Genomic DNA, 13,486 nt, shown 5'->3' with positions numbered 1-13,486 from the left:
TGGGACTACAGGCGCCCGCCACCTTGTCTGGCTAGTTTTTTGTATTTTTTAGTAGAGACGGGGTTTCACCGTGTTAGCCAGGATGGTCTTGACCTCCTGACCTCGTGATCCGCCCCCCTTGGCCTCCCAAAGTGCTGGGATTACAGGCTTGAGCCACTGCGCCTGACCACCATGTTAGCCAGGCTGGTCTCGAACTCCTGACCTTGTGATCCACCCGACTCGGCCTCCCAAAGTAGTGGGATTACAGACATGAGCCACCGTGCCCGGCTAGTAGTTACTTTTAAGATGAAAGTTACTAAAAAGAGTTTGGGTATGGCCAGGCAAGGTGACTCAGACCTTAATTTCAAAGTCTTGGGAAGCTGAGGCTACAGGGGAAATCACTTGAGCTCAGGAGTTCGAGACCAGCCTGGACAATATAGCAAGACCTCATCACTTTTCTGCCTTTTTTTTTTTTTTGAGATGGAGTTTTGCTCTTGTTGCCCAGGCTGGAGTGCAATGGCATGATCTTGGCTCACTGCAACCTCTGCCTTCTGGGTTCAAGCAATTCTCCTGCCTCAGCCTCCCAAGTAGCTGGGATTACAGGCATGCACCACCACGCCTGGGTAATTTTGTGTTTTCAGTAGAGACGGGGTTTCTCCGTGTTGGCCAGGCTGTTCTCGAACTCCCGAACTCAGGTGATCTGCCTGCCTCAGCCTCCCAAAGTGCTGGGATTACAGGCGTGGGCCACCGAGCCCAACCCAGCGTTTTTTTTTTGTTTTTGTTTTGTTTTTTTTTTTTTTTTTGAGATGGAGTCTTGCTCTATGGCCCAGGCTGGAGTGCAGTGGCACAATCTCAGCTCACTGCAGTGTTGACCTCCCCACCTCAGCTTCCCGAGTAGCTGGGACCACAGGTGCACACTACCATGCCTATCTAATTATTGTATTTTTCATAGAGATGGGGTTTTGCCGTGTTGCTCAGGCTGGTCTTGAACTCCTGGGCTCAGGTGATCTGCCCCCTCAGCTCCCAAAGTGCTACGATTACAGGTGTGAGCCACCACCCCTGGCTGCGAGACCCCATCTCTACAGGAAAATTTAAAAATTAACCTGGTGTGTTGGCCCACACCTGTAGTCCCAGCTTCTTGGGAGGCTGAGGCAGGAGGATCGCTTGAGCCCAGGAGGTTGAGACTGAAGTAAGCTGTGATCATGCCACTGTACTCCACCTTGGGCAACACAGGATGAGACCCTTCCTCAAAAAAAAAAAAAAAAAAAAAGAGAAAGTGTTTGGGTGTGAATGGAATAAATCCAATCCTGGCTGGGTGCGGTGGCTCATGCCTGTAATCTCAGCACTTTGGGAGGCCAAAGCAGGTGGATCACGAGGTCAAGAGAGGGAGACCATCCTGGCTAACACGGTGAAACCCGGTCTCTATTAAAAATACAAAAAATGGCCGGGCGCGGTGGCTCAAGCCTGTAATCCCAGCACTTTGGGAGGCCGAGACGGGTGGATCACGAGGTCAGGAGATCGAGACCATCCTGGCTAACATGGTGAAACCCCGTCTCTACTAAAAAAAAATACAAAAAAATAGCCGGGCGAGGTGGTGGGCGCCTGTAGTCCCAGCTACTCGGGAGGCTGAGGCAGGAGAATGGCGTGAACCCGGGAGGCAGAGCTTGCAGTGAGCTGAGATCCGGCCACTGCACTCCAGCCTGGGCGACAGAGTGAGACTCCGTCTCAAAAAAAAAAAAAAAAAAAAAAAAAAAAATACAAAAAATTTGCCGAGCATGGTGGTGGGTGCCTATAGTCCCAGCTACTTGGGAGGCTGAGGCAGGAGAACGGCATGAACGTGGGAGGCAGAGCTTACAGTGAGCCGAGATCGCGCCACTACACTCCAGCCTGGGTGACAGAGCGAGACTCCGTCTCAAAAAAAAAAAAAAAAAAAAATCCAGTCCTGTGGATGAGAGGGAGGAGTGGAGACACTCATGTTGGAGTGAAGCTCTTGAGAAGGCTGCAGAGAATGTGTAATTCTGACCTTGAAGACTATCTGGTGCACAGAGAAGAACTTTGCAGGTGGTCAGGGTAAATTAGAGGTGACGATTTAATTAAGTAATTAGTGGCAGCTGGTAAGGAGGGTGTTGTGATTCTTTGTTTTGTGCTGGAGAAATCTGCAGTGTGCAGACATGCAAGAAGAAATCTTATCAAGTGGAAAAAGTGAGTGAAGGTGAAACAATTGGAGGGGAAAACACAAGCGAAAACAAAAGCATTCTGTTATTTTTCATGTGCTATCCCTGCTTCAAGCGACAGCCCTTGTTAATTGGTCAATGATTTGAAGGAATTCAGTCTCTAACAGCCAGCTATTATATCCCTGCTCTGGGCCAAGCTCTGTGCTCGATGCTGGGAATAGGGTCAGCTTTCATTTGTTTTTTGTTTGTTTGTTTGCTTTTGAGACAGAGTCTTGCTCTGTCACCCAGGCTGGAGTGCAGTGGTGTGACTTTGGCTCACTGCAACCTTTGCCTCCCAGGTTCAAGTGATTCTCCTGCCTCAGCCTCCCAAGTAGCTGGGATTACGGGCAGCCACCACCACACCCAGCTAATTTTAGTATTTTTAGTAGAGATGGAGTTTCACCATGTTGGCCAAGCTGGTCTTGAACTCCTGACCTCAAGTGATCTGCCTGCCTGGGCCTCCAAAAGTGCTGGGATTACAGGCATGAGCTACTGTGCCCCGCCTGGGTTAGCTTTTTAATTGGCACCGTGTGCCTGCCCCTGAGGATGGTTATAATAAAGGTAACAAATATTGGCCAGGTGCAGTGGCTTACATCTGTAATCCCAACAGTTTGGGTGGCCTAGGGGGGTGGTGGATCACTTCAGGCTAGGAGTTCGAGACCATCCTGGCCAACATGGTGAAACCCCATCTCTACTGAAAATACAAAAATTAGCCAGGTGTGGTGGCGCACACCTGTATTCACAGCTACTCAGGAGGCTGAGGCGGGAGAATCACTTGAACCCGGGAGACAGAGGTTGTAATGAGCCAAGATCACACCAAGGCGGGCAGATCACTAGGTCAGGAGATGGAGACTATCCTGGCTAACATGGTGAAACCCCGTCTCTACTAAAAATACAAAAAATTAGCTGGGCGTGGTGGCGGGTGCCTGTAGTCCCAACCACTAGGGAGGCTGACGCTGGAGAATGACGTGAACCTGGGAGGCGTAGCTTGCAATGAGCCACTGCACTGCAGCCTGGGCGACAGAGCGACACTCCGTCTCAAAAAAAAAAAAAGTGACAAATATTAAAGCCCGGGGAAGGCCACTCTGGCTGCCAGGTGAAAGATACTGTGGAAGGGAGCCCCAGAGGGTGTGGGGTGAAGTGGAGGGGTCTGGGGAAAAGGCGATGGCCCTTGGATCTAGTGGGGTGGTGGGGATCCGGAGAGATGGGGGGATTTAGGGAACAGAGCAGTGGGGCTCACTGGCATCCTGTGGCTATGGTGGGTGGGAGTTTGCCTGCTCCTGCCTCACCTTGATACCCTGAGGGCAGGGACTCAGTGTTGCTCACTGCCGTAACCCTGACTTCCAGCGGGTGCCCTGGACAGGTATATTGAATGAATGAACCATCTCAGCAGAACGACCCCTTAGATATTGTGTGAGCCAAGCCCTTTCTCCCTCTGGTCCTACAGGTGGGGAAACTGAGTCCCAGAGAAGACCGACACGGGTAACTGGCATTGCTGGGCCTAGGACCTCTCAGCTGGATTCTGAGAGCCCCCCGCCTCCACTGTAGCTCTCACTCAGCCTGTCTCTGCAGGGGTCGCAGTCCACGTGTGCAATGAGCACCGTTATGGGTACATCAATGTGCCCGTGAAATCCCACCAGGGGCTGGAAGACGAGAGGGTCAACTTCATCCACCTGATCTTAGAAGCACTAGGTGAGGGCTGGGGAACTGTTCCACCCGCCTGCTGCCAGGGCTCCCTGCCTCCCCATGGTGCCCCTTTCCTTAGGCCCTGTACTGGAGCGGGCATTGGCCTTGGGGTTCCAGCCTTACCGCTAACTCGTTCCATGACTCTGAGAAAGTCCCCTTCCCTGTTGGGCCTCAGTCTCACATCCTTACAACGGGGACAGGTGGATCTTGTGATCTCCGAGGTCCCAGCCTGTGGGGTGTTCTGCCGGGCTGGGGGCAGGAATGAGGCTGGGGGCTAGGACTTCAGGGTGACTGCTAACAGGAGTCAGTAGGGACTCATGCTTGGGGTCTACTTCCCTTTGCAGTGGACGGCCCCCCCATGCAGGCCTCAGCTCATGTGACTCGGCCCTCCAAGAGGCCCAGCAAGATAGGGTTTGATGAGGTAAGTCCCCCGAGCCTGTGGGCTCGCCGTTAGGAGGTGAATGGGCCCTCCCCTCCCTCTCCCCTGCACTTACCGCCCACCCCCTGCCTCCTCCAGGTCTTTGTCATCAGCCTGGCTCGCAGGCCTGACCGTCGAGAACGCATGCTCGCCTCGCTCTGGGAGATGGAGATCTCTGGGCGGGTGGTGGACGCTGTGGACGGCCGGTGAGGCTGCCTGGGACGGGGCCCTGAGCTCTTGGGGGAGCAGTGTGGTCCATCTCCAAGCCCCCTAGGACTGGGAAAAGCAGACAGGTTGAATGAGTTTCCTGTCCCAGGAAGTATCCAAATGGGGTCTGAGTAATACTCTGTCAGGGAGTTCCAGAGCAGACACACGTGGGAGAAGCCACCCTCCCGCTGCTCACCAGAGGAGGCGAGCACAGTGGCTGAGGCTCCACGGCCTGGGTTCCAGCTCTACCAGCTATTGAATGTGTGACCTCCAGCCAGCTACCCCCATCTCTCAGCCCTTTTGTATAAATAGCAGATAACTGTGCCCTTCTCTTAGGGTTTTGTGGGTTTAGTGAAGTTAGCCAGGGCCAGGCACATAGTAAGTTTCCAAAGGTTAGGTATTTTCAGTATTATTACTCTCCATCCTGGACTTGAGTTCCTGGTGGGCGGAGATCGGGAAAGGGCAGCCATGTTCCCCTGGGGAATCCAGAGGCCAGGCTCCTCCAGCCACCAGGGGTCCTGTGGCCCCATATGTCATCTGCTGCTATTTGCTTCAAGTGCTCAGCTCTGTTTTTTTTTTTTTAGAGACAGCATCTCCGTCTGTTACCCGGGCGCAGTGCAGTGCCACAAACATGGCTCACTGAAGCCTTAAACTCCTGGGTTCAAGCAATCCTCCTGCCTCAGCCTCTGAGTAACTGGACTATAGGCGTGCACCATCACACCCAGCTAATTAAAAATAATTTTTTTTTTTTTTTGAGGCAGAGTCTTGCTCTGTCACCCAGGCTGGAGTGTGGTGGTGCAATCTTGGCTCACTGCAACATCCGCCTCCCGGGTTTTCAGTGATTCTCCTCCATCAGCCATCTGAGTAGCTGTGATTACAGGCTTGCATCACCACACCCAGCTAAAAAAAAATTTTTTCATAGAGACAGGGTCTCACTCTGTTGCCTAGGCTGGTCTTGAACTCCTGGCCTCAAGTGACCCTCCTGCCTCACCCTCTTGAGTAACTGGGACTACAGGCATGCACCACCATGCCCAGCTAATTAAAAAAACTTTTTGGCAGGGCCGGGCACGGTGGCTCACACCTGTAATCCCAGCACTTTGGGAGGCCGAGGCAGGTGGATCGTGAGGTCAGGAGATCGAGACCATCCTTGCTAACATGATGAAACCCCGTCTCTACTAAAAATACAAAAAGTTAGCCAGGCATAGTGGCTGGCGCCTGTAGTCCTTGCTACTCAGGAGGCTGAGGCTGGAGAATGGCGTGAACCCGCGAGGCGGAGCTTGCAGTGAGCCGAGATCATACGACTACACTCCAGCCTGGGGGACAAAGCGAGACTCTCTCAAAAAAATTTTTTTCTCTCTCTACTAAAAATGCAAAAATTAGCTGGGCGTGGTGGTGGGCGCCTGTAATCTCAGCTACTCAGGAGACTGAGTCAGGAGAATTGCTGGAACCCAGGAGGCAGAGGTTGCAGTGAGTCAAGATCGTGCCGTTGCACTCCAGCCTGGGCTGACAACAGTGAGAGTCTGTCTCAAAAAAACTTTTTTTTTGGAGAGATGGGGTTTCTCTCTGTTGCTCAGGCTGGTCTTGAACTCCTGGCTTCAAGCAATCCTCCCACTTTGGCCTCCCAAAGCACTGGGATTACAGGTGTGAGAAACCATGTCCCCCGAGGTCTCTTGACCATAGGCTATCCATCCTTTGCTTGGGCCTCTGCCCAAGAAGTATCTCTCATGTTCCCACATTCTTTAGAGTGCCTCCCGCTCAGGCAGCCCCCTACCATCCCACCCTTTCCTCAAGGGTAACCCCTATCCTATCATATTAGGACACGTCCTAATAGTTATCCTCAGAACTCCTGAGGTGGCCGGGCGTGGTGGCTGACGCCTGTAATCCTAGCACTTTGGGAGGCTGAGGCGGGCAGATCACCTGAGGTCAGGAGTTCGAGACCAGCTTGGCCAACACGGTAAAACCCTGTCTCTACTAAAAAAAAAAAAAAAAAAAAAAAAAAATTAGCCAGGTGTGGTGGTGTGTGCCTGTAGTCTCAGCTACTTGTGAGGCTGAGGCAGGAGAATTGCTTGAACCCGGGAGGTAGAGGTTGCTGTGAGCTGAGATCGTGCCACTGCAGTCCAGCCTGGGCAACAGTGGCTCCAGTTCCCCAGGTCCAGTCCCTTGACAGCTTCGGGTCACACAAAAGAGTTACAAGGCGGAAACCTTCTTCAAACCCGACTCCAGTGTGACCATCCCCACCAGGCACAGGCCTGGCCCCTCTGAGGGATTCTCTGGCAGGCACCCCTCACCCATCACACCTGTGTCCCTCAGGATGCTCAACAGCAGTGCCATCAGGAGCCTCGGCGTAGACCTGCTCCCGGGCTACCAGGACCCCTACTCAGGCCGCACCCTGACCAAGGGCGAGGTGGGCTGCTTCCTCAGCCATTACTCCATCTGGGAAGAGGTGAGGGCGCCTGCTTCCTCCACCCACGGCCTTCGGGGAGAACGGGGCCAGTTTGTTCTATTCACTGCTCTGTGAACGAGTGCATGAATGAAGATATGCATCAAAACCTGGCCAGCAGCTTTCAATCTCCTCTGTGTTCCGCACCCCAGTGGGCACCGCTAAGCGGTACCCGTTTGCATTCTGCAGTCTCTCTTAAGCACCTACTGTGTGCTAGGAGATATTCTGCTCTGAGAACACAGAGGAGGACAGGAACAATGCATATCTGCTCCTTCCTCCAAAAAAGGGATCCCCCTGGGGCTCAGGGACCAGAGGGGGGTTACTGAAACCAAGAAAAAAATCAAGAAAACCAAGCTTGCAGTGGAGGGGAGAGGTGTGGGCCACTTTAAAAGGCACCTGGTGTGGGAGAGGTCAGAGTTGGTGTCACCATTGAGGGGCAGGGAGAAAGGCCTTCTAGGCAGAGGAGAACAGTGGGTGCCAAGGTCCTGAGGCAGGAAGGTGTTTAGGAGCAGAAAGAAGGAAGCCTGGGACTCAGCATGTGCTCAGTACTTGGCCAGGAAGCCTCAGCCCAAGGGCTGGGAGTGTGAGCGCAGAGGAGAGGTTGCTGGACACGGCTGGAGAGAACAGGGGAACTAAGCTCTCCAAGGGCAGCCCCTCCAGGAGATGGGACACGGATTCCTTGTTTTTATTCTCTGCTATAGCCAAATATACGTGCATGTGTATGTGAGCATTATGGGGTGTTTTTTTTTTTTTTTTTTCCTGAGCTGGAGTATTGCTCTGTCGCCCAGGCTGGAATGCAGTGGTGCAGTCTTGGCTCACTGCAACCACTACATCCTGGGTTCAAGCGATTCTCCTGCCTCAGCCTCCTGAGTAGCTGGGATTACAGGCACCTGCCACCACGCCCAGCTAACTTCTAATCTCAGGTGATCTGCCCGTCTTGGCCTCCCAAAGTGCTGGGATTACAGGCATGAGCCACCACGCTCAACCTATGTTGACTTTTTTACCATCTCAGAACATGGTTCACTACTTTTTTTTTGAGACAGGGTCTTGTTCTAGCACCCAGGCAGGAGTGCAATGGCTCACCACAGCCCGGACCTCCTGGGCTCAAACAATTATCCCACCTTAGCCCCCCAAGTAGCTGAAACTACAGGCGCGCACCACCACACCCAGCTAAATTTTGTATTTTTTGTAGAGACAAGGTTTCGCCATGTTGGCTAGGCAGCTGGTCTCGAACTCCTGAGCTCAAGTGATTCCACCCACCTCAGCCTCCAAAAGTGCTGGGATTATAGGCATGAGCCAGCGCTCCTGGCTTCACTAATTTCTGAGCTGATTTCCTTTTCTTTTCACAGAAGTTATCAAAAGTAGTTTTCCGGAAGTTATTCTGAAGTAACTTTTCCAAAAGTTATCGAAAGTACTTTTTATTTGGGATATTCGGGGCTGGGGTCTTCCCAATCCCCACCCAGCCCAGCTTCCTTTAGAAAATAGCAGGAGAGTCTGGGCGCAGTGGCTCACGCCTGTAATCCCAGCACTTTGGGAGGCCAAGGTGGGTGGATCGCCTGAGGTCAAGAGTTCAAGACCAGCCTGGTCAACATGGTGAAACCCCGTCTCTACTAAAAATACAAAAATTAGCCGGGCATGGTAGCAGATGCCTAGAATCCCACCCAGCTACTCGGGAGGCTGAGGCAGGAGAATTGCTTGAACGGGGGAGGTGGAGGTTGCAGTGAGTCATCATGCCACTTTACTCCAGCCTGAGCAAGAGCGAAACTCCACCTCAAAAAAAAAAAAAAAAAGAAAGAAAATAGCAGGAGGCCAGGCCAGGTGCCGTGACTCAGGCTTGTAATCCCAGCACTTTGGGAGGCTGAGGCGGGCAGATCACGAGGTCAGGAGTTCAAGACCAGTCTGGCCAACATGGTGAAACCTTGTCTCTACTAAAAATACACAAATTAGCCCGGTGTGGTGGCGGGCGCCTGTAATCCCAGCTGCTTGGGAGGCTGAGGCAGGAGAATCACTTGAACCCGGGAGGCGGAGGTTGCAGTGAGCCGAGACCATCTTCTGATGGGAACTCAAGCCTCTCCCCAGCCCCCAGAGGGTCGGGCTTCTGGGCCCAGCCCCTGTCTGTCATGCCTGCACTCAGGCAGCTGGAGGGGTGGGAGGGGAGATGGCTCCTGGCCTTGGCCATGGCTGCCTTGGCCTCCACCGTTCCTGCTCCTCTTCCATGCAGCCCCCTGACTTGGGAGGCCATTTCACTCCAGTCTGGGCAACAAGAGTGAAGCTTTGTCTCAAAAAAAAAAAAAAAAAAAAAAAAAAAAAGAAAAGAAAAGAAAGAAAGAAAAAAAAGAAAAGAAAATTGCAGAAGGCCAAAGTGGCCATCTGGGCCCTGGTGTTCAGCAGATGCGGGTTCGTATCCCAGCTCTGCCACCTCCTGGCTGTGTGTCCTTGGACAGGCAGTCTCCCATTTCTGCGTGTCCTCCTCCCTCCTGCAGTTGAGGATCGTCATTTCCTGCCTCCTGAGGGCCCCTGGAGATACGCAGTGGCACAGCCCTGGGGTGCAGTAGCACTCAGGGAATGTGGCAGGGGCCATGGTTACCATCATGATTCTATCTGGAGAGCCTCAGATGCCAGAGTGAGGTTGGGATTTCAGGTCCCGGGCAGTGGGGTCTCCAGCAGGCTTTGGGGCAACTGCATGATGTGGCCAGGCCAGCCGAGGCCAGGGAGAGGCTGTGGGCTGCAGCGTGGAGGGAGGGGACAGCTGAACTCTGAAGAGCCATCTCCCACCCCATCGTGTATCACAGGTGGTTGCGAGGGGCCTGTCCCAGGTCCTGGTGTTTGAGGATGACGTGCGCTTTGAGAGCAACTTCAGGGGGAGGCTGGAGCGGCTGATGGAGGATGTGGAGGCAGAGAAACTGCCATGGGACCTGATGTAGGCAGCCTGCGCCCTCAGGGACAGGGGGGTGGGGTGGGCCTCCGGAGTCTGCCTTTTCCTGCTTGGGACCCTGGCCAGCCCCTCCTCCAAGAGCCTGGCCCCGTAGGATTGGGTGCGGGGTGGGGGGTCTCATTGACACCCAGGACCTAAGAGAGTCCTGGGCCCCTTGGTGTCACTTTCAGCTACCTCGGGCGGAAGCAGGTGAACCCTGAGAAGGAGGCAGCCGTGGAGGGGCTGCCGGGCCTGGTGGTGGCCGGGTACTCCTACTGGACACTGGCCTACGCCCTGAGCCTGGCGGGCGCCCGCAAGCTGCTGGCCTCACAGCCTCTACGCCGCATGCTGCCTGTGGACGAGTTCCTGCCCATCATGTTCGACCAGCACCCCAAGTGAGACTCTGATGGGGGCCGGTCATGGCAGGGCAGGGGCGTCCCCTCCGGGAACTCACCTCAATCAGTAGGAAGTCCCCTCACCGGGCAGATGGGGAGACTGGGACTGGCAAGGCCAAGTCATTGGCCCAGGTCACCAAGGAGTGGCTCAGCCTAACCTTAGAGTCAGACCAATCTCGGTGTGTATTTTGCGCAGCGCACGCAGGCTTTTTTTTTTTTTTTTTTTTTTTTAATGGAGTCCTGCTCTGTTGCCCAGGCTAGAATACAGTGGCATGATTTGGACTCACTGCACCCTCTGCCTCCCAGGTTCAAGCAATTCTCCTGCCTCAGCTTCCCAAGTAGCTGGGATTACAGGCAAATGCCACCATACCCTGCTATTATTTATTTATTTATTTATTTTTGAGACGGAATCTTGCTCTGTTGCCCAGGCTGGAGTGCTGTGGCAAGATCTTGGTGCCTTGGCGCGATCTTGGCTCACTGCAACCTCCGCCTCCCAGGTTCAAGTGATTTTCCTGCCTCAGCCTCCTGAGTAGCTGGGATTACAGGTGTCTGCCAGCACACCCAGCTAACTTTTTTGTATTTTTAGTAGATACGGGGTTTTTCCATGTCGGCCAGGCTGGTGTCGAACTCCTTGACCTCAAGTGATCCGCTTGATCACTTGAATGCTGGGATTACAGGCGTGAGCCACTGTATTTTTGGTAGAGATGGGGTTTCGCCATGTTGGTCAGGCTAGTCTCGAACTCCCGACTTCAGGTGATCTGCCCGTCTCGGCCTCCCGAAGTATTGGGATTGCAGGCATGAGCCACCGTGCCCGGCTGCATGCAGTTTTTAATCAAATGGCTTCGCTGTTCTCAGCCTCCGTTTCTTCATCTGGAAAATGGAGATAGTAGAAGTGCCACTGCTCAGGGCTGTTGTGAGGACTAGATGACGGGGAGTGAGGTGCTTTGGGCAGGCAAGGTGCCTGGCTCCAGGCAGGCGTGTGAGCGGGGAGTAGGGGCCCGCCTCAGTCCTCCTGAGCTGTCCTCTCACCTTACAGTGAGCAGTACAAGGCACACTTCTGGCCGAGGGACCTGGTGGCCTTCTCCGCCCGGCCCCTGCTTGCTGCCCCTACCCACTATGCCGGGGACGCCGAGTGGCTCAGTGACACGGAGACTTCCTCTCCATGGGATGACGACAGCGGCCGCCTCATCAGCTGGAGTGGCTCCCAAAAGACCCTGCGCAGCCCTCGCCTGGACATGGCTGGCAGCAGTGGGCACAGCCTCCAACCCCAGCCTCGAGATGAGCTCTAGGTGAGGATGCATAGACCTTGGCTTGCTCTCCCCTTTGATGGCATGACTATATCTGGGGTTGTTTTCCCCCTTCTCAGCCTCCTCTCTCCCTCTCTCCATCTCTAGCATTGCCTTTGTGTCCTTTTTTTTTTTTTTGAGACGGAGTCTCACTCTGTCACCCAAGTTGGAGTGCAGTGGCCGGATCTCGGCTCACTCCAAGCTCCGCTTCCCAGGTTCACGCTATTCTCCTGCCTCAGCCTCCCAAGTAGCTGGGACTACAGGCGCCCGCCACCACACCCGGCTAATTTTTTTTTGTATTTTTAGTAGAGACGGGGTTTCACCGTGTTAGCCAGGATCGTCTCGATCTCCTGACCTCATAATCCACCTGCCTCAGCCTCCCAAAGTGCTGGGATTACAGGTGTGAGCCACTGTGCCCGGCCATGTTTTTTTTTTTTTTTTGAGACGGAGTCTCGCTCTGTTGCCCAGGCTGGAGTGCAGTAGTGTGATCTTGGCTCACTGCAACCTCCACCTCTTGGGCTCAAGCAATTCTCCTGCCTCAGCCTCCCTAGTAACTGGGATTATAGGCACCCACCACCAGGCCTGGCTAATTTTTGTATTTTTATTTTTATTTATTTACTTATTTTGAGATGGAGTCTTGCTCTGTCGCCTAGGCTGGAGTGCAGTGGCATGATCTCAGCTCACTACAACCTCTGCCTCCCGCATCCTGGGTTCAATCAATTCTCCTGTCTCAGCCTCCCGAGTAGCTGGGACTACAGGTGCCTGCCACCACGCCCAGCTAAATTTTGTATTTTTAGTAGAGACAGGGTTTCATCATGTCAGCCAGGCTGGTCTTGAACTCCTGACCTCGGGTGATCTGCCCGCCTCGGCTTCCCAATGTGCTGGGATTACAGGCATGAGCCACCACACCTGGCCTTTTGTATTTTTAGTAGAGACGGGGTTTTACCATGTTGGCCAGTCTGGTCTTCAACTCCTGACCTCAAATGATCCGGCTGTCTCAGTCTACCAAAGTGCTGGGGATTACAGGCGTGACCCACTCTGCCTGGGCTCTGTGTCTGTCTCTAATTGTACCTTCAGCTGTCTCTGCATCCCCTTCTAGCTCTTCCTCTCTCTGCCTGTCTCTGCCTCTGTTTTCCTATATCTGTCGGTATCTGTCTCTCCCTGATTCTGTCTAATTCTCTTTCTCTTCCTGCTCCTCCTGTCCCACCAGGTCCGGGTGATGATTGCAAAGGCGTGCCCAGGAGCAGGCCACTACTGCCCAGAGAGCAGAGGAGGAGGTTGTTGGCAGGGACCGCAGATCCAGTCAGACCTGGCCACCACCTTGGGCATGGCCACTCTGCCCTCTGGACCTGTCTTTCATCAGGAGAAACCACTCAGAGATGGATCCCATTCCCTAAAGGTCTCACCGCAAAGGAACAGGACTTCCAGGCCCCTTGACCCTGCCTGGCCTGATTCAGGGCCTGGTGGCCCCCAACCTTCTGTTTCAAGCTGGGCATACCCCATGCGCCCTTCCCTCCCTAAGGACTCAGCTGAGGGACCCCTCTGCCCCCTTCTACCTCCACCTCAGCACCCTACCCCAGCTTGATGTTTAGGTCTCCCCAGCACCCTCCTCCCTGGCCGGTGCAAAGTACAGAGAGGTAGAGGACGACCCTTGCAGACTGTTGCCCAGCACACAGTAGGCCCTCAATAAAAGCCATTTGCACTTTAAATATATATACACATATGTGTGTGTGTGTATATATATATAGACACAGGGTCTCCCTCCATTGCCCAGGCTGAAGTGCAGTGGCGCAAACCCAGCTCACTGCAGCCTCAACCTCCTGGGCTCAAGCGATCCTCCTGCTTCAGTCTCCCACATAGCTGGACCACAGGCATGTGCCACCACGCCTGGCTAAATTTTATTTTGTATTTTTTTGTAGAGACTGGGTTTTGCATGTTGCCCAGGCTG

General features: G+C 53.8%; 1 protein-coding gene across 12 annotated transcripts in view; it reads left to right on the top strand.

Annotated features, from left to right (window-relative positions):
- CERCAM (cerebral endothelial cell adhesion molecule) overlaps nt 1-13,251 on the top strand; it is a 47,292-nt gene extending 34,041 nt beyond the window's left edge. For 10 of the 12 annotated variants that reach the window (XM_074016409.1, XM_074016408.1, XM_074016410.1 and 7 more), the window contains 8 exons: nt 3,765-3,884; nt 4,223-4,299; nt 4,396-4,502; nt 6,814-6,946; nt 9,736-9,863; nt 10,049-10,252; nt 11,289-11,541; nt 12,749-13,251. In XM_074016409.1, the coding sequence (XP_073872510.1) occupies nt 3,765-3,884; nt 4,223-4,299; nt 4,396-4,502; nt 6,814-6,946; nt 9,736-9,863; nt 10,049-10,252; nt 11,289-11,541 (1,022 nt within the window). In that variant the 3' untranslated portion in view covers nt 12,749-13,251. The remainder of the gene's footprint in view (nt 1-3,764; nt 3,885-4,222; nt 4,300-4,395; nt 4,503-6,813; nt 6,947-9,735; nt 9,864-10,048; nt 10,253-11,288; nt 11,542-12,748) is intronic. The other 2 variants (XR_012424322.1, XR_012424321.1) reach the window with 1 other exon arrangement.
- Nucleotides 13,252-13,486: the final 235 nt, after the last annotated feature.

This window comes from Macaca fascicularis, chromosome 15 (genome assembly GCF_037993035.2).
Source record: "Macaca fascicularis isolate 582-1 chromosome 15, T2T-MFA8v1.1".
Lineage (NCBI taxonomy): Eukaryota > Metazoa > Chordata > Mammalia > Primates > Cercopithecidae > Macaca > Macaca fascicularis.
The sequence above is the reverse complement of the archived record's forward strand: the minus strand, read 5'-3'. Positions and strand labels throughout refer to the sequence as shown.